At 48.6% G+C, this 25214-nt stretch overlaps 13 protein-coding genes across 13 annotated transcripts; 8 read left to right on the top strand and 5 right to left on the bottom strand.

Moving 5' to 3' along the window:
• Nucleotides 1-26: 26 nt before the first annotated feature.
• Nucleotides 27-1691, bottom strand: FVEG_05750 (hypothetical protein). The gene is made up of 6 exons (XM_018893986.1): nucleotides 1475-1691; nucleotides 1209-1418; nucleotides 852-1155; nucleotides 642-794; nucleotides 291-586; nucleotides 27-53 (listed from the first exon to the last, which is right to left on the bottom strand). Exons 1-5 carry the CDS (start codon nucleotides 1505-1507, stop codon nucleotides 462-464), a joined length of 825 nt encoding a protein of 274 aa, XP_018750950.1. The 5' UTR covers nucleotides 1508-1691; the 3' UTR covers nucleotides 27-53; nucleotides 291-461.
• Nucleotides 1692-2197: 506 nt separating this feature from the next.
• Nucleotides 2198-3543, bottom strand: FVEG_05749 (hypothetical protein; the record flags this gene model as incomplete). The annotated part of the gene is made up of 3 exons (XM_018893985.1): nucleotides 2198-2747; nucleotides 2806-2961; nucleotides 3009-3543. The coding sequence occupies 3 exons, from the start codon at nucleotides 3541-3543 to the stop codon at nucleotides 2383-2385; spliced, it is 1056 nt and encodes a 351-aa protein (XP_018750949.1). The 3' UTR covers nucleotides 2198-2382.
• A 2877-nt stretch (nucleotides 3544-6420) lies between these two features.
• Nucleotides 6421-7225, top strand: FVEG_05748 (hypothetical protein; the record flags this gene model as incomplete). Its single annotated transcript, XM_018893984.1, has 3 exons — nucleotides 6421-6644; nucleotides 6691-7066; nucleotides 7116-7225. Exons 2-3 carry the CDS (start codon nucleotides 6703-6705, stop codon nucleotides 7223-7225), a joined length of 474 nt encoding a protein of 157 aa, XP_018750948.1. The 5' UTR covers nucleotides 6421-6644; nucleotides 6691-6702.
• A 355-nt stretch (nucleotides 7226-7580) lies between these two features.
• Nucleotides 7581-8331, bottom strand: FVEG_05747 (hypothetical protein; the record flags this gene model as incomplete). The annotated part of the gene is made up of 2 exons (XM_018893983.1): nucleotides 7581-7664; nucleotides 7717-8331. 2 exons carry the CDS (start codon nucleotides 8329-8331, stop codon nucleotides 7581-7583), a joined length of 699 nt encoding a protein of 232 aa, XP_018750947.1.
• Nucleotides 8332-8573: 242 nt separating this feature from the next.
• Nucleotides 8574-10258, top strand: FVEG_15719 (hypothetical protein; the record flags this gene model as incomplete). Its single annotated transcript, XM_018904912.1, has 4 exons — nucleotides 8574-9455; nucleotides 9506-9555; nucleotides 9606-10084; nucleotides 10131-10258. 4 exons carry the CDS (start codon nucleotides 8574-8576, stop codon nucleotides 10256-10258), a joined length of 1539 nt encoding a protein of 512 aa, XP_018750946.1.
• Nucleotides 10259-10324: 66 nt separating this feature from the next.
• FVEG_15718 (hypothetical protein) lies at nucleotides 10325-13441 on the top strand (the record flags this gene model as incomplete). The annotated part of the gene is made up of 3 exons (XM_018904911.1): nucleotides 10325-11329; nucleotides 11380-12837; nucleotides 12890-13441. 3 exons carry the CDS (start codon nucleotides 10325-10327, stop codon nucleotides 13439-13441), a joined length of 3015 nt encoding a protein of 1004 aa, XP_018750945.1.
• A 9-nt stretch (nucleotides 13442-13450) lies between these two features.
• Nucleotides 13451-13966, top strand: FVEG_15717 (hypothetical protein; the record flags this gene model as incomplete). The annotated part of the gene is made up of 1 exon (XM_018904910.1): nucleotides 13451-13966. One exon carries the CDS (start codon nucleotides 13451-13453, stop codon nucleotides 13964-13966), a length of 516 nt encoding a protein of 171 aa, XP_018750944.1.
• Nucleotides 13967-15905: 1939 nt separating this feature from the next.
• FVEG_05745 (hypothetical protein) lies at nucleotides 15906-16254 on the top strand (the record flags this gene model as incomplete). Its single annotated transcript, XM_018893982.1, has 2 exons — nucleotides 15906-16019; nucleotides 16078-16254. 2 exons carry the CDS (start codon nucleotides 15906-15908, stop codon nucleotides 16252-16254), a joined length of 291 nt encoding a protein of 96 aa, XP_018750943.1.
• A 222-nt stretch (nucleotides 16255-16476) lies between these two features.
• FVEG_05744 (hypothetical protein) lies at nucleotides 16477-18045 on the bottom strand (the record flags this gene model as incomplete). The annotated part of the gene is made up of 1 exon (XM_018893981.1): nucleotides 16477-18045. The coding sequence occupies one exon, from the start codon at nucleotides 18043-18045 to the stop codon at nucleotides 16477-16479; it is 1569 nt and encodes a 522-aa protein (XP_018750942.1).
• Nucleotides 18046-18530: 485 nt separating this feature from the next.
• On the top strand, nucleotides 18531-19121 carry FVEG_05743 (hypothetical protein; the record flags this gene model as incomplete). The annotated part of the gene is made up of 2 exons (XM_018893980.1): nucleotides 18531-18591; nucleotides 18946-19121. The coding sequence occupies 2 exons, from the start codon at nucleotides 18531-18533 to the stop codon at nucleotides 19119-19121; spliced, it is 237 nt and encodes a 78-aa protein (XP_018750941.1).
• On the top strand, nucleotides 19082-20789 carry FVEG_15716 (hypothetical protein; the record flags this gene model as incomplete). The annotated part of the gene is made up of 4 exons (XM_018904909.1): nucleotides 19082-19882; nucleotides 19934-20040; nucleotides 20097-20386; nucleotides 20497-20789. The coding sequence occupies 4 exons, from the start codon at nucleotides 19082-19084 to the stop codon at nucleotides 20787-20789; spliced, it is 1491 nt and encodes a 496-aa protein (XP_018750940.1).
• Nucleotides 20790-22239: 1450 nt separating this feature from the next.
• Nucleotides 22240-23403, top strand: FVEG_05742 (hypothetical protein; the record flags this gene model as incomplete). The annotated part of the gene is made up of 3 exons (XM_018893979.1): nucleotides 22240-22604; nucleotides 22628-22709; nucleotides 22786-23403. The coding sequence occupies 3 exons, from the start codon at nucleotides 22240-22242 to the stop codon at nucleotides 23401-23403; spliced, it is 1065 nt and encodes a 354-aa protein (XP_018750939.1).
• A 105-nt stretch (nucleotides 23404-23508) lies between these two features.
• On the bottom strand, nucleotides 23509-25130 carry FVEG_15715 (hypothetical protein; the record flags this gene model as incomplete). Its single annotated transcript, XM_018904908.1, has 2 exons — nucleotides 23509-24750; nucleotides 24798-25130. The coding sequence occupies 2 exons, from the start codon at nucleotides 25128-25130 to the stop codon at nucleotides 23509-23511; spliced, it is 1575 nt and encodes a 524-aa protein (XP_018750938.1).
• Nucleotides 25131-25214: the final 84 nt, after the last annotated feature.

The following is a 25214-nucleotide window of genomic DNA, read 5'->3' as shown; positions in this document are numbered from 1 at the left end:
CTGGATGAGTAAAAAATTCTTAAAGATAGAAGCCACTTAGCCAAAGTTCGCAGCTGCAGATCATCTTGTCAATAATAGTGGCTGATGGTATAGTGGTTAAATCGCCTCGACTATGTAAAAAAGCGAGATGAAGATATAAAGCTAGGAAAAAGAAAAAGCTCACGCGCTCTCGTTAGCTTGTCGACTCAGTGAGAATAAGGGTACTCTGGGCAATCGATAAGAAACTACAAGCTGACCTGAGTATCCATAAGGAACTATCCTTGCTTGAGGGTAAAGAAATGTTGGCATACCTCAGCAGAGTTTGTGGCACGAACTGATTTATTACAATATCTAGAGCACCGAGAATGGGACAAGTGTAGCACAGCTTAAAACACTTTTATAGAAGAGAACAATAGTTACTCTCACGATAGAGAAGTAACAGGCTAAGTGGCTGTAGGACCAGGTAAAAATACTGTCCTTCCTTAGTTCTTGATCTCAATCACCTCGCTCCGCGTCTCATGCTTTGGGGAGTGATCCACAAGTGGCTTCAAGCCGGGTAGCGCGACAACAGTAATAGCAAGTGCCATCTCGAGCATACTCATGGGGTCTAGGGAGGGATGTTAGAAGCTGAATTGGTATTGTCCGGGAGATGGACGACTTACAAACAAGATTCTCTTGGCCAGTGCCAACCTTGAGTGTGACGAATCGCACAATGGTGGTGCAGATAGTCAGTGCTCCAAGCACGAAAGTAGCAGTGACACCCTTGGAGGGCTGAAGAACACCTTGGACCAGCAGGATGAGAGGGAGGGCATAGACTGAGGATCAATTAGTATCTGGTGAAACGCGAAAGGGAGAAGGGAATGTAAGCGTACCAGCAAGATAACAGGCCAAGTTCAGTGTAAAGTTAAGAATGAAGGGCTCTGGTGCATAGAAAACACTGCAAGCACCCTCCTCCTGAGACCATTGAACCGAAACATCCTTTCCACAAAAGAAAGTATCATCCCAAAGGATCGCCATGTATGATGCGCAAACAAAGGCAGTGATGCCATATAGGGCCTTTCGCATACCGGAACTCATGCCGGTGGAGGGAAGGAAATAGGCCCAGTAGAACGCAAGCATGCTCATCTTGGGGAAGCCCATACCGACATCGTAAAAGTAGTTGGATGCGAATGAGATCTGGATGAACAAGTTAGTCGAGTGATGCATTGTGGAGTTTGAAGTCATCTTACCTTGGAGAGCTTGACGGACGTCTCATACTCATCCATAACACCCATCTGGAAGGTTAGAGTGTCGCAGACGATGAGGGCGAGAGCATCGACGGCGGATAGAAGGAGAAGGTAATCGGACCAAGTCAACTTCTCACGCGCACGAAAGAGACGCGCATAGATGCGAAGACCGACGAAGACATAAGAAGCTGCCAGCAAGATCCATTCCGAGATCTAAACACTCGTGAGCACACAACCTGACATGAAGATCGATAGCTAAAGTGACCTACCATGCAGTCCTTTCCATCGATAAAGAACGCCATTGTGAAATCCGATTGTCTTCCACTTCAGAAAGAACGGAAAATAAAATGGTGCAACTCGCGGCAATGAGAAAAAGGAAAGGAATTAAGGTTCACAGGACTGCAGGTATACTTTAAAATTTCCCAGCTCATGGTGCTTACCTTATTTAATGCGCCGCATGGTTACAGCAGCAGCGGCACCTCGGCTACAGAAGAAAAAAAGAAAAACAACATCGAACGAGGTGCTGCATAGAACGTAACAGTAAAAGGTCCCTGGGGTGAGTTTTACCCGCTGCAAGTGTACGGCACAAGTCGGGCTAGGGAACAGAACAAGCAGCTTTACGGTATTTTAATTGAGACACTGACAAGGGTTGGCATTTTGACATGGGGGCTAAAACTGAAGGGGTTGTAACCGAGAGATGATCATTGGTCGGGTTGGAGTTCCGTTGATATGCAGACGAGAATAAACCTGGGACCACCGGATGTAACATGGGAAAGGATTTGACAGGGGACGAGTTTTGAGACGACTTGTGTGTTGGTTGATCTCTGGGTTTTGTGTTTGTAATGGAGGGAGGGAGTCTTTTTTTCGTTAACGCACCAATAAGGGATTCATCATATCTCTCAGTTGGTTCTAGGTTCTCACTACGTTTTAACAAAACTCTGCATTGAACTCAAAGGGTAAGTCAAAAATTCATGCAGCATGTTCTGATCTATGGTAAACCTGTTGTATTCTATTTGTATACTTATCATACATGACTTGGATCAGTCAGACCAGCTGTCATGTCACGCTTTATTCCCGGCCATTTCCCATTTTGTTAGTCCGTCGATCTGCATATCTAATGCAACGCTTACATCCATCCATCCTCTATCATTCATCTTACAGCACACACACCACTCCTTCACCCCCGTCCCGAATTACCCTGCCAGCCACCGTCTTCTCTTCGCTGGTAGGTCACACTTATGCGGGCCGACTTGTAGATACCTTGAAGGTTGGTCAGCTCCACTTCACTGCCCGAGTCCTCTTCGGCGCCCGCCGCCACGCGTGCCGTGGAGGCGTACAGCTCTCTGTGGTGGTCACGGCCGCTGGACAGCTTATTGAAGTGACTCGATGTCGTCGCTGTACCTGAGTGTTTGTTGTAGCCTGAGCCTGTCTGCGTGGTGTTTTGCTTGGAGGAGCGCAGGCCGAGGCCGTGGAGGAGGGATTTGAGGGCGGGGAGAGATACGACGACTATTGCGGCGGAGATCTCTGTCATTGAGAGGACGTCTGTGAAGTCAGCAAGTCGGACACGATAGAAGATTTATAGGTGGCAAAGTTGACTCACAAACATTGGTCCAGGCGTGGATTGCCTCGACAGTTGCAAATCTTCCGATGCTTGCTCCTAATGTGATGAGTCCAGATGCAAAGATAGCAACGAGACCAGCCTTATATCGCCTACTGAGTTGAAGGCCAAAAAGAAGCGGAAAAGGAAGAGCAAAGACTGTGTAATGTCAGTGACTGAACAGAATTAGACAGATATTGCTGTACCAAGCGTGTCGGAGATGAGATTCATGACCCAATCAATCCGGAAGACAGTTTTCGAGTCAAACGTGCTGCACTCTCCATCAATCTCCCAATTGACAGAAACATTGGCGCCGCACCAAAACGTATCCAAGAAACAAGTCGTGAGCATAAACGACCCCGTTAAGGCAGTAACTCCATACAGAAACTTGCGCAGCAGCGGTAGTGTCTGTGGAATAAGCTTAAAGTAAAGCGCCAACAGCGCCAGCTTCGGAAAATATACACCCGTATCGTAGAAGTAGTTTCCCGCAAACGACACCTTCATCAACGTGATCTGATCCTCAATACTTCGCGGCGGTGCACTCGGATCATACTCGTCCATTCCTCCCAGATTATACGCAGCAGTGTCGGTTCCAAATAACGCAGCGGCATCGAGGAGAGAAGCGACGAGAAACCAATCGCTCACGGTGAGACTCTGATGTTGTCGAATTGTTCGAAGGGCTAATCGAGCGAGCACGAGGAGCGTTGATATTCCAAAGAGCACGGCCTCGATGGGCTGCATCGTAGATCGCGGTTAGCAAGCGAGTCATGGTCCTGATGTTGCCAAGAATTGCAGATCTTTGCTCAGGCCAGATCGGAATGGCAACTTGACTTACCACCACGGCCTCTTTAGCGACACCAGCCATATCTCAAGATATAGTCTAAAGCAGACACTTCAACTCATTAATGAAGAGATTCGAAAATTGAAAGACCAAGATTCAAGTCTAACGAGATGGGGTTGGCGTCGATTAAATGAAGAGCCGAAGCATTTCTTTCTGTGACGTCCTGCATACAGCCTGTGTGCGGCGGTGCCGGTTCCGAAATATCAGCACATGAGAATCACTACAGCATAATCTCAATAAACACAGCATCATAATCTTTTCACAAAAAGCATCCAGTGCCGGGGCAGGCACACACACACCACAAACGTCCGGGCCTTTTGTGAGACGGGTATTGATATGCAACTGGCTAAAAACTGTCAAATCCAGGGGTAAAGTGGTCAATGTCAGATCGCTACACGACGCCACCAGATACGGGGCGGCGCTGTTGGTTTACAAAGAACTGATGAAGCATACTTTTCTGGGAACATGCATGCACTGACCCGAATCACTCTATCATTGATCTAACATGCAGACGGATAAAAAAGCAAGGATTCGAAACGGTCGGTGGAAAACGGAGTGTATTGGATGGCAAGCAAATTTCGCAGCACCTGTCCTTCGGCCCTTTGACACGTACTGTTAGTAACTGATTTTCATGCGTCTGCGGCACAGTTCAAGGAGATTAAACGCTGGAGATAACATGTACCAATTGATGGGTGTTGGATCTCGAATAGGGAGCTCGGAGGGACTTCCCCAAGAGATCGACACGCCAGAAGGAACCGGTAGAAATATGATCCCTGCAGCCAAGACCGTGATGGGAGCAAGGGTGTTGGCTAATGTGCTGCTAACCGAGGAGTCTCGGGCCGTTGGGGTTTACTGGTTGCATGCCGCTTTTTCCGAAATCTGAAACGGGGAAAAAAGGCGCTCGAGTGAGGATCAAGCTTTGCGTGAGAATTATTAGCAGTGAAATTTACTGTGATCAGCGTCGCTTGGAAATATCTCCACGATTGAAGCGCAGATCGCTGGACCGTGAGCTTGGCTCTCGGGACTCTGTCAAAATCTCTTTCCCAGCAACCGAAAATTACATGCAAAACATAAAAAAAGCAAACACAATGGGCTGATGCTCGATAATCATGCCACGCCCCAAAACCAACCAGTCTCGAAACCGTTTAGTCAAACATTATAAAACGCCCTGCCAAACACTGGTCGAAGCGGAAACAATCCCAGTTCCCACTTAGTTCTAGAGCTTGACGACGTTACACTTTTTAACCTTAGCTGAAAGCTTGTCTTTAGCCTTTCGCAACGGGCGGGCGCAAGACTCTTTACCTTATTTGTCTAGACCAGTCTACTGAATTACCGAAATTATGAGGCCTTTCGGACATTTCTCTCTCTGGGTTTATTCCCCGGCGGCGAAGTGATTCTTTATTTAAGGTCTTAAAGGACGCTCTATATGTTGTATTTTGAATGGAGTTTTCTGGAGTGAGGCTTTTGGTGAATCCGCTACGGCTGAAGGCGATGTTACATCGGGTCTCGGGTTCGCATTCTAGGGACCCGAGTCTTGCCGCAGAAGCAAAAAGTTTGGATAAAAATGGCATGTCAAAGAATAATGCGGAACCGGGTAACGTTTGAAAAGCTGGCATTAAAAAGTGTCAAATGCGATCCAATCATCTGGTTGTTACCTCGTAGGTTTTGACATGCCTCGATATCTAAGTCATACCATAAAAGTATGAACTGCCATGAAGAGTCGGCCTATCATATAGCGTCGGCATTGAGGAAGCGTATGTAGGCAAGTAGGCAGTCTTCTATGATAATTGGTGCGGGACTGAGTGGGCAGCCACTGGTGTAAATGAGCTTGCAAACATAGTTACCGTTATGCAGCAGCAGGGGTCTAATCGACAGCATCAAAAGAGCTTGTCAGACGGATCTGTCATTAGAGTGGTACGCTGGTAAAGCATAAATCATCTAATCCCCTCTGCTTAGCATATTTCGCAAACTCCTCATCATTCTCTGGCTGTGCTTAGTAACTGTCCTCTGCCTTGAAGCAGACCTCAAACATGTCCTGAGAAGAGACAGGCGACTGCGAATCCTCAAACATTTTAAACCCAGACATCAATTGTAAGATATTCCAATCAAACAAGTTTGAACGGATGGAATATCACGGCCATGCTAGGCCAATATCATGAGACTCGGTGACCGCTGTCAGCAGCCTAGCGCAGAGACTTATAAAGTCAAAACTTTGGTCCCGAGAAGGCCTGAAGCTCTAGAAGGACTTTAGCGAGTATTGCTGAAGTCAGAGTGACACTGTGTCGTAGGGTGATAGCTTAAGCCTTTATTAAAACTCAAATTTCGGTGCCCGGATGATCTAGGCTCCCAGCTTTTACAACGCAGTATTTCTTTTGTCGTTACATATCCACAATCACGTTTCGGCCCATTCAGAGTTACTACTGCGATACATGGCAAAATATCTAGTTCTTGGTAACGAACGACATGGGTAGCTGAATCTGCCCTGAGCGATGTGACATTTTGTTGATATAAGGTTTGACATCTACCCGCGCTAATCGGATAACTCGATCAGCCTCTGATGCTTCCCCACCATCTTGGCCGCTGGTGTCTTCCAATGATACGCTTATGCACTGTACTTACACTACTATTATGATGACCTGACGCGCTTTCTGCAGCTGGCAAGGGTGGGATTTCTGGATGGTGGCGTGTTGTCAACTAACTTAAGGACCCCTTCCATAATCTGTGGTTCAATGAGGACCATCTATAACTACAGGAACATGATGATGGGCTTGACACTTTCAGTTTGCCCATTTGAACGCCACAGGATGACCACGCCATCGTATTCTTCTCATCTTCTCAGGCAACCTAAACTTTAAGGTTATGGCTAACGCTTGTCTATGGGGCTGACATTGCCACGCCAGTTTGTTGCCCTTCGATGTAGCCCGATAAAATATATTAAACTGCTACTTTTTGCAACGAATATTGTCCAAAGCAACATCGTTGAATTTCATCTTCACCTCTTGTATGCAGAATTGATCGACATCTCCCTCCTGATTAACAATATCCAGATCCACAACACTATGGCTACGAGGGAGTTACTCATCGTTATCCTCAATCACACCAACGAGGAGCTCATCGCAGAGTCCGAATGGCCACCTCTCAACCACGGAGAATGGAGCAAGACACTAGACCTTCAGCCGCCGCAAACAATTCTAGCGGGCGAGAGTGGTATGCTGCGCTGCAAGTCGAGTCACATGGGCGGAGGTGTTGACGGTTCAATCACATACCGCATCGTCGGAGTCGAAGGGAGGAACGAGGTTGCGTTTATCTGGAGCCTCCCGTATGTTGGGGCAAACAAGTTTAACGCCTGTTGTGCTGTATCTGACTTTACAGTCGAGATCTTGGGCGGGCGGGGTAAGGAGGCTGTTGTTGTCTTTGTGTTTGGTGAGTTTGATACTTGTGGAGATGGTACGGAAGGCTGATAGTCTCGTAGGACCGGCGAAGATGGCAGATGTTAGCCCGGGAGATGGTGTGTGGGCAGCTGTGACTAGAAATCCTGTCGAGTGCGCCAAGAATCTTGTCGGTGGCTTCAATCGCAATTAAATTGACAAAGTTTTATTGGATATGTGCGTCCTCTGCAAGTCTCTGTGTGATGATCTGAGCAAGACTAACTGGAAAATATTGAATGCATGTTGCAACAAGTTCAATCTGTTTATATCAAGGCATATTCCGTGAATCAATTAACGTTTCTCCTTCTGTTTCCGCCGTTTGTGGCTGCTTACTGCAAAACATCAACGTTACCCCGCCTGACCCCTCTCCAGGCTAAAATGGTATGAGAGGGATTGTGGCCTAGACATTATCCGTTGCTTCATCATTTCGCTGATAGCCATGGACCTTGGGGTCCCCTCTTCAGTGTAATAATCGTTAGTCCGTGATCTGATACCGCATTGGATCATGCTTACCTGGCAAGCTTTTCTGCATGTTGTTTCAAATCGGTCTTTGTCTCGTCAAGCTTGATATAAGTCTGCAAGACATATACACCCTGTAGTTGGTCGCTTTAGCTCTGGCGTGTTTTGCTCGACTTCGGGACTCACAAGAATGCCACTAAGAAGATGGAGGAACCACGCAATGAATGCAAACGCAAGGGCTGTCCTCCACGAGGCACAACCCGCCGCGTCAATATTCAATATTTGACAAAAGTCATCAAAGACTTGCATCCACTCTGTCTCGCTTCCGGGCATAAGTCGCACGCCATCATCCATCAACCACGGGGTGCCCGCTTCGCAGACCACGATCAAAGATGTCTCCATTCTTGCCTTGACTTGTTTCCAGGTTTCGAGTTGCTGCAGCTCTTTCTCGGCTCCTGGGGAGGCATATCGTTTTGCGTAGACCAATGGGTCGAACCCGGCACGGTCGGATATGAACCAGCTCGAAGTCTTGAGAGCTTCCTTCTCGGCCTCTGCTTGTGCTTGGAGAATGAGTTGCTGGAGCTCGAGGCACCTGACTTTGGATGTTCGGATATCTTCTGCTGAGTATTTGTGTTTTGCAAGAACACTTCTGGCGACCTCGGAGACGATTTGTGGCTTATCGATAGATGAGTCGACGAGCCCGTGCTCTAGATCAGCCTGTAATTCGTTGACTAGTGTTGTTTTGCCCGTAGATTGCGGTCCGATGATGTAGATATTTGGCACATATGGATTTGAGGCCATCTTGTGCTTGTCGGAGGTAACTTGTCAATGCGTGGACTCTCTAACTCTAAATGTTGAGGAAGTGAGGGGGTCAGCATGCCGTGTAACACCGACGCCTAATGATAATGACCGTGATTCACCAATGGCGCCGAACTTCAATCCATTGGATAAGCTCCTCTGCGCTTTTCTTCCATCATCTCAAGCGTGTCGCGATCTCCTCTCTTCATCTCAATCTCAAGCCTCTCCCAAGGCACCAATTCAAAATGGCTTCCCAGAGGTCCGACAAAGGCTTTCACCACACACTCCTTTCGAACTTGAGTCTCGGCGACATTGTCTGGGATTTCCAAGTTCCGAATCTCCCATCACCATCCACTCTCAAAAAGGCCGATCTCATCAAAGCGATCGCCCTCCAAACCGACCTCAAAGAATGCAAGCACTCCATGATCCTCAAAGTCCAGGACAACACGCCCAATCGCGCCACTGCCTCACACCCAACGGATCAATTACTGCTCTTTTCCCTCGAAGCCTTCAGACCTCTAGTTTTCGGCGCCGCAGCAAAAGAACAGCAGCCAGCGCCAGATCTTCACCCCCGCACGCGCCAAGAGGTTTCCGACTACAGCATCAAATGTCTCCGCGCTGGGATAATTCTGAACGGCGTGCATTATAATTTCTATGGGCATAGTAATACGCAGCTCAAGTCGCGATCATGTTTTCTCATGGCCGCGACGAGAGAGGAGATCTCGAGACAGATTGAGAGTATGGGAGATTTTACAAAGATGAAGACAGTGGGCAAGAAAGCCAAGCGTATTGGTCTTCTCTTCTCATCTTCCAAGGCGGCCATGATTATTAATCCCGACCGATGCGAGGATATTCCAGATGTTGAGAGAGACCAATATGTCTTCACTGATGGCTGTGGATTGATTGCGCCCAGTCTTGCGCAAGAGTTGGCGCGACGAAGAAGAATTATCTTTCGGGACAGTCGATACACGCCTTCGGTCTTTCAACTTCGCTATCGGGGCTACAAGGGAGTCGTCACTGTTGATCCCCGAATGAAGAAGGAGAAAGCGCTTCTCAAGCTTCGCAAGTCAATGAAGAAGTTCAGCGGCGGCGATGATTACTCTTTTGCAGTAGTCGAGCACTCCAAGGTACTTGACCCGATTTCCCAACAGACCTCGCTGACCATTTTACTCCGCAGCCTTTTTCATATGGCTTCCTCAACGACGAGAGCATCATTCTTCTCCATGCGTTGGGCATCTCACAAGAAACGCTCCTTTCAAGCAGCGACATCACTTCAGTCTTCTCAAAAAAGCCAAGTCCGACTTTCGCGATGCATTCCGCTTCTTAAGCTACGTCAATAAACCCGATCTCGCAGAACGTGTCCTTCTCGAGGGGCTGGAGAGCGTAAAGTCCCAGATCGACGGCCACGTTAACGAGCAACTGGACAAGATGTTGAATAAGCAAGGCGGCCAAAAGTGTCGAATCTTTGTGCAGAAATCGCGGCTTCTCTTTGGTGTATGCGATGCTTGGGATGTCTTAAAGGAAGGCGAGTGTGCGGTCAAGGTCACTCTGGAAGAGAATGGTTTACCTCACGCTTTGAAGAACAGTGAGATAATTGTGATCAGAAATCCCTGTCTTCACCCAGGCGATTGGCAGAAGTTCAAGGTTGTTGAGCGGCCTGAGCTTTCGCATTTGGTTGACTGTATCGTCTTCTCAACGCGAGGGAAAAGACCAGCTGCTGATCTTATGTCGGGTGGTGATTTGGACGGTGACACATGTGAGTACGTCTAGAAACATGGAGTGCATATACTGATAAGTGACAGTCTTTGTATCCTGGGACCCCGACCTGATCCCCTCGACAGTCTCAGCACCAGCCCTATATCCCGGCGGCCGAGAACCAATCCAATTCCGCGCCATTACAGACTACGACCGCCTCGTCTACTTTGCATAATACCAGAACGCTTCTGTTGGTCAAGTAAAGAACCTATATCTCGACTGGGTTCGAGTGGCTGGCCCCATGAGTGCCCAATGCCAAGAGCTCAATCGACTCTTTTCGCAGTGTGTCGACGGCAATCGGATAAAGATCCCTGACAAGCTACGCACTGCACCAAAGCCGACACCTGATACGCCGCCATTCATACTCGATGTCCTCCATGACGATGCAGAAGCCTGGATCCGTCGGCTGGGCCTCACGGAGGTTGGCGATTTGACGGGATATGATATTGACGCTATTCAGCTCTTGTTTAGTCGAGAAGATGTCGCAATTGGGGAGTTTGAGTGTGTCAAACTCGCATATGCCTGGTGCGTCAAGAACAACACGTCGTTTGAGAGCCTTCTTCATCTCTTCGACTTCAACATTCTCACAGCAGATCAAAAAGTATGGGTCCTTGCTCATGTACCAGGGTCAGCAGCCACCACAGCACTGGTTCAGAATGCTCTATGCTCATCCGGCATCCTTCAACCGAGAGAGCTCCAAAGATTCCACTTGGACTACCCTGGTATCAAATGGAAGAGAACATACGACTCGTCGATCGATCGCCTCGCAACGTTTCACGACGCTGTTGCGACAAACCTAGAGCTATTCCAGCGTACGCTCATCGTGTTCCAACCTGACGAGCGGTTATCCCTTGCAATCTACATCCCCAAGAAGATTGAGCGCTCTCAAGACTGCGTCATCAACGACACTGGGCGCCTCTTTGCGTTCCCCCATTCACAAGGCCCACAAAGACAATCCCGACTCTCACTACCGACCAAGATGCAGTATCAGCTATACTGTGACGGAAAAGTCTTTCAGCTTTTTGAGAAGCAGCGAAACAGCACGTGGGTATTTATTGATCGACCAGGAAACAATGATCAAGGCTACTGCGATGAGAAGAACAAAGGTGATAGACGCAGAAAAAGGCAAGCTGTGGTTGGTCGGGGTGAACAGGCTGAAGTTACCGCGAGCATTGCGCTAGACAAGTTCAGTAAGGGACTTCAAACCCATATTGGGAAAGTGAATGGTTCTCCCATCACAGCTGCAGTGAGTCAACTCTCTCATTTAATCGTGCAAGTATCACTAATTGGTCACAGGAAATCTACGTCATCAGCAATCGCGACGTAGCCTCAATGCGTAACCTCGATCTTTGGCTAGAACAGATCGATACAACAGAGACAATGCCTCTGTTCTCCGAGGAACCCAAAGATTACTCTGTACCCAGTCTGACCGATGTGTTATCACCTTCGGATCCATCGTGGCTCATCGAGATCGTAAAAGGCAACGACATGTCCGCACTCACACGATTGGAGTTATTAGAGCAATACCAAAAGGTCTTCAAATTGGCCCGAGAAACCAGCGACAAACAGTTTCTTACGCGGTGCTTTGAATATATTTTGAGCAATATTGAAAAAGTTATTGTCGACCACAAAGAGCTGCTGAACGCGATGTTACAGGTTCTGACCACTGAGCCGACACTGGCTATAACTTTCATACCATTTTTGTCTTCGTCTCGCTCGGGCAAGAACCCAGACCTGGTGGTACTGCTGGAGGCATCTCTCTTGCCGATTGTGCGGGCATTCATCTTGTCCGCCAACTCCATGGGCCAGCTTATCTTGGAGCCGCTCAAGAGCATCTTTTCCGCTATCACCCCTGGATGCTTATCGCTCCTTGACCTCGCGACGCTTCTGGAACTTACATCGTTGACTATTCGATCAACGGACCTGGCACTGGATATCTTTCTGGATTGTCTGCAACCCAACGCGTCTCACTTCATGGTAACCGACCCAAAGATAACCAACCATTTATTGCGAAACATGATCTTCATTGCTACGGATCACATTGAAGAAGCCGGCAATGTCGCGAAGCGACTGCAGGGCCTTTATGAATTGAAGCTATCGCCAAAAGACAAGAAGGGGAATCTGATAGAGATCGACTTCAGAATCGACGCGACAGGAACGCCGAAGAAGGGATCGCACGTGAGGCTGACAATAGCGTCACTGCCATCAAATGTGTTGGTGGGAAACAACTGTTCCATTGATGCATTGGTAACAATGTCCGAAACTGGGCGAGCGCGGTTCGAGTGCCTCCATCCACTCCCGCCTTACTTCAAAGACTGTTCCTGGGTCTTGGAAGACTGCAGCCCATTCGTCACGTCCAAGTCCATGATAGACGCCGTCAAAGATCTTTGCATCTACCAAGAAGATTTCTGCGGTGTCGCAAACATCATTTTCGGTCTTCCATCCCCCGACATTCCACGACCAGACCATTCCTTCAGCAGGATTGAGAGACTGAACGAGAGCCAGAACCAAGCTATAAAGTTAGCATTGAACAGCTCGCTGCTTTGTCTTTGGGGCCCGCCTGGCACTGGAAAGACTGAGACGATTGTTGAAATGATTTGTGCATTACAGACAGCTAATCCCAAGGCACGTGCTTTGGTGACGGCGCCGACACATAATGCAGTGGATAACGTGATGAGACGGTATATTCAACGTCTCCAGAAGCAACCATTGGCTAGAAAGACGCAACCCGATCTAGTACGAGTTTCAACAGAGGTATGTCGCCCATCACCAATAACAAAAGACAAACTCATCTGACTTTTTGTAGGTGCGCAAGGTTGCTGATGATCTACGAAAGTATACATGCGACGCCATGGCAGGGCAGGAGATTCACTCCGACCACAAGGCTATGAAGAAGGCCATGGAAATGGTCAAACGGAGCAACACGATTTTCACCACCTGTATCGGATCAGGCATCGGACTGATTCGCTCAGAGTACTTCGACATCGTGATTGTCGATGAGGCTTCTCAGCAAACGGAACCGAGCTCAATCGTCCCACTCGTCAAGGGCTGCTCACAGGCTATTCTGGTCGGAGACCATGTACAGCTACGACCGACTGTCAATCAGACTGCGTTAGCACTCGACTTTGACGTTTCACTCTTCGAAAGACTCTACACAGATGCCAAAGACCCCAAGGGTAACGATGGTTTGAGGAGGTTGATGCTAGATACGCAGTATCGTATGCATCCAAAGCTATGCGAGTTCAGCTCAGGACAGTTCTACGAGGGAAAATTGAAGTCGGGCATCACCAGCTCGGCAAGACCGCCTATCAATTCTGACTTTCCATTCCCCCCCGCAAGGGCGACGAATCAGAAATGAGGCTCCGGAATGGGGATGCAAGACTATGAGCGGGCCATCTTTATCAACTGCGACGCAAAGGAGATGCCAGGCCAAAAGTCAAAAGAGAACAGGGGACAAGCAGAGCTCTGCCTCCACATCTGCAAGCTCTTGACCAGTGGTTCAGGGCCAGAGGGCCCCTCACACTCAATTGTGGTGTTGACGCCCTATACTCGCCAAGCCGAGGTCCTTAAGCGGATGCTGTCCAGTATACCCTACAAAGTCGAAGTATCAAGCATCGACGGATTTCAGGGTCGCGAGGCGGACATCACCGTGTTTGTAACCGTGCGATGTAACGAGCACCGTGAGATCGGGTTCTTGAAGGACATGCGAAGGATGAATGTTGCTCTGACTCGGGCAAGATCAGCGCTGATTGTTGTTGGGAACCGGGTGACGTTAACCGAAGGGACGGCAGATGTGGAGAGTGCAGTTATGTGGAGGAAGTTACTCAGAAGTCTGACAGAGGTGAAGCTAGAGGCTCCCATCAACGACTCAGTCAAGAAGTGATTATCTTGAGACTTCCTTCACTTCACAGGCATAAATCTCACACCGTCTAGCTAGTGGTAAACGGAAAAGTTGAAATCCACGGAAACCTCGGACAAGCCCCCAAAAGTGCCTCCCTACAGAACAGTGCTAAACGCGGACACGGGTATTTGATGAACACCGATAGGTCCAGCTCTGGGGGGTGTATATATGCCGAGATCCGAGAGGCGCCACGTCCATAGGGCAGAAGGGGCCATGCAGTCATCATTTCACATGAAACGCTGTATTCGGAATACTATTCGTCGATCATGCCGCGGCATTTAGAGTGAATCAGCCGAGTGAGGCCACCTTCCTGAAATGCCGTCTTACGTGAGGTCTGGATTTAATGCCTCTTTGCGGCGCATGAATGAAGATCTTTGCCTCCGGAACCTGGCCTTGGTGAGCAAAAGAAGATTGGACCTTGCTATATGGTGTTCAAATGAGCTCATCAGAGGTATACCAAGTTTATGCTGGATTAATAAAGTCTTATGCTAAGTTACCTGAGTTCTTTTTTTTTCCATTTAGCATCGAGGTCCTGAATTTTCTTTCCTCTCGTATGGAGGCAGTCTAGGCTGTAAATGGAAGTCTTTTTACGGAGGAGAGGCCCGTTGAGTGAGCAGACCACACGCTATACGGAATAATCTGCGGCCCGCGCCGCATATAAGTCCCGAGTAACCTACCCGGGTTAATCGGCAGCCATCATGAAAAGGGGCCCACGGGCATTGTTGCATGAGCTAAGCTATGCGTACGGAGTTTAGAGTCGAAGAAGAGGACTTGAGACCTGAAGGCTCTGAGTTGAGAGGCCTTGCTCCAATTGGGCATGATTGACAGGACTGGTGAGATGGAAATGGAATCACTCAAGTGCTTATGGTCACGATGGAGTCAGTTCTGGAACAGAGAATGAGTAACAGGCATCGAATGGCACAACAGTTGTACAGTGTTAGTGCTTGTGATAGTCACGCGCAGGATCGTGCATTATTACTCTGCCACTCCTGAGTAACAGGTCAGACTGCCTAGATCCCTTGAGAAATTAGATCACTCCTCCGTCAGCAAATGGAGAAACAAAATCGTAGCTAAGCAGCCCCGGGGGAAAGTTGACCGTCAATCGTAGGAATCTCACCTACTGCGTTAGCTCTCGCACTCGCACGTCGGACTTAACCCTGACTTACATATCCAACTCTCACAAGTACTTTCATTCAAAGTCAAATTACACAATTGAGATCACAGATATTCCAAAAAGAAGAGTTTGCTTCGCGGCTACTCTCCTCCGTGTGAATCAATTATGGAGCTCAGCATCTCGGTCCCGAACTTACAAGTGGAATCCGAGCTTGCGGCACATGCACTCTTATTTCCACTCGCTCGGACTATCGGGCGACGTGCCACACACGTGCAACTCTGAGCGTCCAGGTTATACGAGGAAAACCCTTGTAAACCCAACGATCCTCCATTATGCAAGTGTCGTAACAACTACTTATTCGCCTCTGTGACATCTACACTAACTATTATCACACAGAATGGTAAGGAAAAGTGATATTAGTAATATTTTAGTTTGTTAGTGAAGCTTGTACTGTGATATGGGTAGTAGTCGCTCATTTCCTAGATGAGAAATACCTCACGGTGAGGCGATAGCCAATGAGTAGAGCGTCAACCCGAGATGATGATGATGATGATGATGATTGGACTAGTTTCTCATGGTTAAGAACTTTTGAGAGGATTCAATTGCTTGGGGCGAAGTGCAGCACAGACTGTCTCAGGCATCGTGAGATGAGCACTATCTTGGGACTCACTCATGAGCGAGCGTCAATGGTTTGCCTCTCCATAGCTTCTGAAGACTATAAGAACTCGAGGTCTTTCGCAGTCTTTGTATCTCACCATCCTCACTCATCTACTTGACAATCCAACCTCAACAGATTCTGCAGCAATCATGAAGGCCACTCTCTTCGTCTCTCTCTTCCTCTCTCTCGGCGTCACTGCCACTCCTGCCATTGACACCGTCACCATTGAGGACGGCGGCCACACCTACACTGGTATCGACAAGGTAAGCAAAAATCCCTCCCTACATCATCTCGAAGCTGTGCTGACGCAGTATCTTACAGCCCCTTCTTGCCCTCCGTGGCCTTGAGGCCCGCTGCAGCTGCTTCCCCTGCTACTCTCCCCATGCGGACTGCCAGCCCGGAAAGTGCCAATGCGCCGGTGACTACGGCTGCTGGTCTTGCGGCGGTGGTCGCATGCAGTGCCAGCCCGGCCCTGGATCTGGACAGTGCTGGACTTGAGCTTGCTCAGTTTTGACTTTGATGGGACTCTCTATATGCAAATGGATGGAAGTTCTTATCTGCAATCGCTTCAAACGCTAGGCAACAATAGCTTGAGATATTGATATTCCTCGATAACTAGTCACTCGTTAAAACACAAAGCTTCTCATATGATGCAATCCTGTGACTCGTCAGACTAAAGACTGACGGTGGCGAATGAAAGTGAATGCTGGGCCTAGACACTCATGCCAATGGCTCCAGAGCTCCTCTTCCACTGACCCTAACTTCTTCCATCTGCCTCACAATTGCCTCTGTAGACGCTCGTGTTCTGCCGTCGATCCAGTTCCCATGTACCTGAGCTTTGAGATGCATAGGGAGCTGTATAAAAGAGACAGGCTTTTCAAAATCTTTCGTATCAAGAACAACAAGCTCACTCCTATTCGCAACACGCCGCTCTAGCATAGCAATGATCCATCCATCACCCTCAGGCGCGTCAGCAGTACGAGGAATAAAGATTGGTTCCTGGACAAGAGAGTCCTTGCCTGCAAAGAACCACTTCGTTTCGCCAGTGCTGTGACTATGCATAGCTAAGCCATTGAGCCCGTGAAAGATGTTTGTTCCGCCCTGGGATGTTTCGGGGATAAAGACGTTTAAGAAGAGGTATTCGTTTCTCTTCGTCATGAATCGCTCGTCAATCCGTGGAAACTCAGATGGTACGTCAAGGATGACCTCTGGGTCTACCATCTGTGTCCCACTTGGGGCATTGAGGTCAATCGCCCAGCGAACAAAGTCAGCTTTGGCATCTGGGGCTGGCATTCTCCCGTCGTCAGGCGGGAAGAACGGAAAAGCATTGTCGTGGACCCGGGATGTCTCGAGATACAGTTTTCCATTACCTTCCTCCCAAGCGCTACCTGCATGGATATTCATACAGTTCTTCCAATGGTAGACGCGGTGCTCTCCTTGCTTCCAGGAGGCTGGAACCTTGGAGGTTTTCCGACGTGGGACCACAATGAAAGTCGCTGGTAGGTTGTAATCCCAGGCCCAATGCTGCTTGCCTGCTTTCATCCTTTCAACATTGGCTTCAAAGCACCATAGGACAAGGACGATGAAATTGGGTGTGATGACGCAGTCATGGATGGGAGCGCACCAGGGAGATTCAATCCATTGCTCATCATGTTTAACCCCGTTCCTGTCTAGCGAATAAATGACTATATCTCTAGTCGCTAGACCCTTGGCTTCGTACCCATAGACAACGAGTTCATCAGAGAACGGGTCAATTTTCGGATGTGCCGTGAACGCCTTTGCATTGACCTGGCCTCCAAACGGATCGTAACAGAGAGTCTCAAGGGTATCAGGATGCATCTCATAAGGAAGCGCAGATTCCTTAAGCGCCAAGAGCCGATCCGCCCAGTAAACCATGTTCGTGTTGGCAGTGGAGTCGACGGCTGCTCTTACACAGGGATGATGCGTGAATGGATTTCTATACAGCCCGAATAAAGCCTTGCCGGCTTTTCTCTCAAGCTTATAGCGCTCTGTTTCGACGTATTTGATCTTCATGTCAACTCGACCGTCGTGGATCCTGAAAGCAGAGACGTGGCCGTCGCCGTCGAGAGGAACATTGTTAGGGTGGGGAGGGACGAAAGGATCGCACATGACTCGGTAGAAGGTCCCGTCGATAGCAGCTGGGATTTCGCCGAGGACGATGAGATCACTGATTTCTCCTTCGATTCGACAGGGGGAGTTTGAACCAGCGAGATCGAAGGCTTGAGGCCATTTGGACTTGAGGCCGTGATGTTCTTCAGGTGGAGACATGGCTAATTATTCTTGCGGTTGATCGACTCAAATAAATGATGAATTGATTTAGATTCTTCAATTTCATCTCACATCAACGTGACGCCAGGCCGTTTATATCGCCATGAGTCAGTCATGATGCTCCAAGGCCCCACTAACTTGGCGTCACGGATGTCTTCCACCTCCGCACTCTCTACAACGGTTACTATGGGGAACTTGGTGCAAGCTACGCAAGTGACTCTGTTGAGCATGTGGGGAGAGCGGAAAAAAGTCCACCGCCACAAAAAGGAAACGGCCAATCGCGATAGGGTCGATGTCATTTCCCCGCGTTTTTCTCCAAACAAAGTTCTAACTACGCACGAAACGGGCCATGATCTGTATGTGGGATTGTCATATCGGTAGTTCCACTGCCATTCGCCCGGAGGCATATTCAGATCTTGAATGTTTTCCTGGTACGTTGAACTCATACACTCAGGCATGACCTGGTTTGAAGTGTCCTTCACACCATGGCCTCTGCGACAGGTCCGTCTCAGCTGCAGCCGTCAGATCCATTACCCCGGCGTGCAGGTATGTACTGTACCCAAGGTCTCCTGGTGAGTTCTCTCAGCTCTTCAGTTGCTGACGGCCCGTTGCAACTTGACAGAAACCTCGGGCTCGCTCTCTGTTTGCTCATTTTGCCAACGGACATTCACTCGCAGGTTTGTCTCTCTCCCTCCCCTGTCCATCGCCGTGCCCACTCACGATACTCCTTAGAGATGCTCTCAAGCGCCACTGGGGTATTTGTAAAATCCGCCTCGAACGAGGGTCTGAAATACCACTTCTGCCTGCTCGCAGGCCCAAATTGAAGAAACCAAGGGGCTGTGACCGCTGCGTCCGCTTGAAGCGCGCTTGTGATCGCAGTGTTCCTTGCAGTACATGCAGCATACGGAACTACGATTGCTCTTATGGGCGGTCATCGAGTTCCAAGATATCAGTGGTTTCAGCGAATTCGTCACCAGAGACGAATGGGGTTTGCCGACCAGGGACTTCTGACGCTGTTGTTTGGGAGTTTGATGAGATGTCTGTCATCCTGGCTGACTTCACCAACTACTCACTAGGGTGGCTCCAACATAGGTCCCTGCCATTTCCAGTCCTCAACTTTGATGTCTGGAATAACTTGGACGAGAGTTCCCTGAAACTTGGACCTTGCTTTGATCAGGTCATTCCACGAGAGAAGCTGGCTCTACCATTTCTGAAACGATTCACTGAGTCATCCGGCATCGCCGATGGTTTCGACTGCGGCACCTTAGCTCAAAGACGTCAGTTGAGCGAATGGCTAGAAGAACCTTCCTGCCAGACTTTCAACTTCAAAACACGCGAGATTGTGAGCATAATAAAGAGCAGAATGACCCGAACGCGATCTTGTTCCAATTCTGGCATAGAATGGTCTCCCGTTGTGGAACAAGCTTGTCTCGACTTCTTTTCGCCCTACAATCTACACAGTTTTCTACGTCTCTTTTGGTCTGGCTGGTATCCCAACAGTCCTATAATCCACAAGCCAACATTCGATAGCGAAACGGAGCCTGCAGGGCTCATTGCATCGATGGCGGTGCTGGGGGCGTGTTTGTCTTCGGACGCAAATGACTGCGTCCGTGCAATGGCATGGCTCACGCCCGTTGAAGAAGTAGTATTCGCTGACAATATCCTATATGACGATTCTATAGTTGCGACTTCAGATCTTGTTGGGGATGAAGTGGTAGCGTGGGATAAGCTAAAGGCGCTGCATGCTGCGTATTTTATATGTATCGCGCAGAACTGGGAGGGATCAAAGGAAGGGAGACAGCGTGTTCGAAAATATCGCTACAGTCGCGTTGTCTCGGTAGGTACCAGTGTGTAGGCATCTAGAGCTTTTGCTAACAGTTGCTGCCAGGTCGCCAGATCGCTTGGTCTCTACAACCTGAGCCTCGAGAAGTTGGATACTTCATTCCCTACTCAACAGAGATGGGCCAGGTTCATACTCCTTGAAAGCATGATTCGGTATGCGTGACTCGGGTTCTCCTTCTCCTCTGCTTTCTGCTCTGCTGACTATTTAGCACGTCAACCTATATCTACCTTCTTGACTCCGCATTCGTTCTGTACTATAGGCTGCCACCGAGGATCATATCACTTGAACTCAATACCGGACTGGTCTGTCCTGAGGCTTGTTTCCAAGCAGAGTCAGCCTCGGAATGCTTCCTAAAATTACACATGGCGACCAAAGAAAGACCGAACCAATCCCGACTGACAGTATCGTCTGCAGTTAGACTCTTATGCTCACCCCATAACATAGACCTAAACATGTTTCATAATCTCAGTTCCTTCAACATGTTTACTATTATCTCAGGTATGTTCAACGTCCTCCCTCTTTCGTCTCTGACGACTGTCCAGCTCTTTGCTGTCTGGTATTCCAATATCAGACGACTCTCGTGGACACATCACAAATAACCCCGGCAGCTACAGGCCTAGGTCGGTGGATATGGCTATGGCAGCAAGGCGACCATGCAGTGGCCAATTCCGACAGCTACCCAGTTGGAAGCATGTGGAAACGCGTCGGGTTCATGCAGCATGCTAATGAATATTACCATCTTGCTTGCGCAATGCTTGAGCGATGGAAGTTTACTGAGAGGCAAATTGGGGGTGCCTGGGGAGCCCCACTTGGGTCAGTACAGGGTATTCCAAAATATGACGATGGGGAAATGGTTCAGGTCAAGGCTCTCATTCATGATATGGAAAACATGACGTATTGATTTGGTTGTCGTATTTGAAGGTTGGTCAGATTATTTGTTGTGGGAAAATTGCTATTCTTGGAAATCTTGCAATGAAGTTCCCAAACTTTCTTAACACAATTTATTGGTTATAATCGTAATACCATCCATCGCCATGCTTGAGGGACGGCACAATCATCACATCTCCTGTCTCCTATAAAAAAATTCGAAAACTGTTATCATTCTGGAGATCAATCAATTCATTTTCTCTGTAGTTCTCATATATATACATATATATGTTGCATACTCGACAATAGTCAAACACGACTTGGAAACATTTCGCTGGACCTAGTCATTCAACCTATTTTGATCTGCCTTCTGACTAAATGCAGAATCCTAGAGCTGACTCCATGACTCGCAGACGCGGCCTCATCCATATCAATCTCTTCAGCGTCGCATTGGTACAACATCAGCAACATGAGAAGCCAAAGCGCCAAGTGCTTACCCGATCATTAACCTGCTCTTAACCGCTAACCCGCGTCACCTGGTAAGACCTAATCGAAATTACTCCGCAGGGGTCCGAAGGTACTAATTGACGTCTGACTGCATGTTCCCAGAGTCAGCACCGCTTAACGTTTTTCCGAACCCCTACAAAGTGCTATTATCTTCTAGTGGTGTAAGTGTTGCGCCCTCCTGCACATCGGTTATTTGTGGTTTTGTCGCTGCAATTATCAGAAAAATGATTCCTGTGGGCAGATTGCCTCGTTGGCACTGGTTGACTGACGGACAGGGGGTTGGGAAAATCCTTCAACCGCTGATTTAATGTCGAGAGAGCGACCACGACTTTTGCTTCAGGCTTCTCAGCCGCGACATCGCAAGGGACTTCCCAAAGCTCGCACTGGTTGCATGACATGCAGGTGAGATTAACGAGATCCACCCCCATCACATTAAGTGCTGATCTGGATCTATCCGTGCAGAATCCGCATGATTAAATGTGATGAGGCGAGGCCCGACTGTCAGCGATGCATTGGCACTGGTCGCAAGTGTGATGGCTATGGAGATACAGACAGTGTGACCCAGCAGTCACTAATCATTCGGCAACGTTCACCTATCACGCGCGCCCTCAATAATGATCTTGGGGCAGAGCTGAGTTTTCACGCTTTTGACTACTACAGAGGCCATGTCTCTCACCAGGTTGGCGACACGGTGGATAGCGACTTCTGGGGTGATCTAGTGTTGCGACTTGCACCTACAGATTCCGCGATACGGCATGCCATCTCAGCAATCAGCTTAATGTATTCTGAAAAGACAAAAGATACCAGAGACCACTGTCCAAATTACAGGCCCGCCATCCTGGAGTACAACAAAGCCATCCTCGCCGTTCGGTCATGGCCGTTAGCCACAGAGTCAAGGGCGAAGCCTCTACTCGTATGCTTATTGTTTGTCTGCATTGAGTTCATGCTAGGCGATGGGCCTCAAAAATGCTGCCAAAATGCACATTCTGCAGGGACGAAGGCTCCTTGCCAACATTGAGGACCGGAAAACACCAGAAATCGACATCATTCGACAATACCTGGCCCCTATATACTCACGGCTCGCATATGTCGGCAATGACAGAGTAAACTTCCCGACGCATCTTTTACAAATGACTACGACGCCGCTCAAGTTCGCTTCTCTGGCTGACGCACGGTGTGTCTTGTACTATCTCGTCGATATTGGATTCACTCTTATCTATGATGTCAAGTCGTATCGCTCAAACGGTGTCAGCGAAACTCCAGATACCCAGGGAGATGCAATGCAGTCAAGATACAAACAAATTGCCCATGAGTTGGCCAATTGGCGTCATGCATTTGAAGCGTACCTTACGTTCAGTGATCTAGACGCGCCAGATACAAGAACCGCCAAGCTTCTGACACAGAGACACTGTCTCATGATAGTGTTCCTCGACTCGATGGTCTCGGGGTAAGACTACGTCTGCGATAGGTACAGCTTATGAGAGTTTTCCATTGCCGCTGACTGTGCAACTTTCACCATCAAGTACGACAATGAGATCATGCAAGGCCCATCATTCACCTTTGAAAGCGAGGTTGTTGGTCCGGTTTACTGGATAGCTGCCAAGTGTCGACAACCGGCTATTCGGGGGAGAGCCCTGGAATTTCTTTACGAGCGAGAAAAGATGAACCGCGTGGAGAGCCTCACGATGTTAAAGCACACCATTGTGATGGCCAAAAGAGTCATCGAGATTGAGGAGGAGGGCCTTGACATACCACACGGCACAAGACCCATGCAAGACTACCCAAACAAGTATGAAGTTGTCTCGAGAGAAGAGTCTAGCGAATGGGCTGAGAGCTTTCTAACAGATCAAAAAGAACAGTGGCCGGTGTTGTGGGATCTCGGGAGCCACTGCTCAGACATTCCAACGAGGCTGACCAGGATTGCTGCTGCGACGGAGCAGAAGGAACTTGCGGAGGGACTAGCTAAAGGTTGGCCTACAGAGCGACTCGTCTGGCCATACGGAATTACTAGAGAGCGGAGAGTGTTGAGTGTTGTTGTGAAGAGACATACTGTCGATGATCCATGGCTGGAGTATGTGAGAGAGCCTCTGACGGGCGGCGGGGACTATCGAGTTATGAAGGAGCATATACGGTTCACATAAAGATACTATGATTATTATAATATAGCGCTCTAAATTATTAAGCACAGCATTGAACTGTTTCTAGCCAATGTTGTTGCTTAGGTAGTGGCAAGAAGCTTGCAATCGTCAGCAGCTATCATTATCCCGTTCCTCCTGCTTTTCCATCCTCCAATTATGCCCTTTCCACATAACTACCCAAAGAAGAATGCTGAAGATCACCCACACTCCGGAGACAAAGACCGAAGTCCACCCCAAGCCCCATTCGTTGATCATGGGATCAGCAACTGCCACAGCCCCTGCTCCGACCAAGCATCTGGCGAGATTATTCGCTGCCACGGCCGTCGCTGCAGAACGAGTGTTAAGATCAACGATGAGGGTGTTCAAGTTGTTCATCGCACCAGAAATAGACAACGCAAGGAAGAATAAGGGAACCTCGATTCCTGCAAGCGCCAGTTTCTGATTCATGACCCAACCATAAATGATGATCGTGGCGCAGGCCATGTATACAAATGGCAGGGATATCTCAATTCTCATTCTCTCAATAGGAAGCAGTTTGAGGTCTTGCTGTTGGTTCTTGACAATTTCTATACCGTGCCTCTGGGCATGTCGTCGGAAGTTCCAGTCCATGACGAGGCCAGCTGTGTATCGATAGCATATGCTTCCGATCCCCATGGGTAGATAGCATAGTCCGACCACGACGGACGAGTAATTGAACCGTGAAGTCAACTGAGCTGAGAGCGTTGACAGCACCATGTAGTAGCCACCATACATTAGAGCACTGAAGCCTAGGATAAGGCCGGTTTCTTTTTCGAACAGGATCTTTAGTGAAGCGAATGGGTTCGGTCGTTTGCGACTGGGTTGTTGGACTAAGGGTTCGACATGTTCCTGCTTTCGTTGCTTGAGATATCCCATAAGCGACATGTTCCACCATGGTGGAGTAATACCTCCATTGCCAACAACGTTTTGGCAAGTCTCTGGGAGAAAAATAAATATGATGAGAAAGAGTGCAGCTGAAAAGATGGTGAGGAACCAAAAGATAGACCTCCAGCCAAGATAGTGATCAAGAAGTCCACCTATCACAGGTCCAAGGGCAGGGCCGAGGGTGACTCCCATAGAGGCGTAGCCAAGATATTTCCCGCGCTCTGCTCGGGTCACCATATCGGCGGATGTCGCACTACCAAGTGCTATAGTTGCACTGCTTCCAGCACTCTGGAGGCACCGCAGAATAATTAGGGCGACGTAACTATTCTGCAAAGCGAGACCGACGTTGGCCGCGAGATAGATAGCACAGCAAATCATGTATGCTGGCCTACGACCATAAGTATCTGAGAAATTTCCGATAAACGAGGGTGTGATTCCTTGAAAGATCTGTTATAAGATGGAAAGATCGGAGGATTTGGTAAAAGATTTCTTACCAGGTATGTTGTAACTGTTAGGTTTACAAGAGAGATAGATACATCCATATCCTTGGCGATGGAAGGAATCGCTGGAAGAAATACCGTACTGGACAAGGGGGATATCATCGCTAAGAATGACACCAAGATAATAATTCCGACCTTTTCCGAGTAGGAGAAAACTGTATATGGAGGCTCCGGACTACTAATCCAGGGTTCAGTTCCCAAGAGATGGTTTGGTTGTGAGGGGTCTGTATCTCCTGAGCTCGGCTCGGGGACATGTGGTGAACTGTCTGACTTTGCCAGTCTACCCAACATTGATGCATCTGGTCTTGTCAATTTAGGCTTCGCCATTTTTGTAACCTGAAGACTAGGTTATGCTTACATCTCAGAAAGTAGGATATGAGAACTGGGCAAGTTGAAGATATTCATATACTG

Source organism: Fusarium verticillioides, chromosome 3, assembly GCF_000149555.1.
Source record: "Fusarium verticillioides 7600 chromosome 3, whole genome shotgun sequence".
Classification (NCBI taxonomy): Eukaryota; Fungi; Ascomycota; class Sordariomycetes; order Hypocreales; family Nectriaceae; genus Fusarium; species Fusarium verticillioides.
The sequence above is the reverse complement of the archived record's forward strand: the minus strand, read 5'-3'. Positions and strand labels throughout refer to the sequence as shown.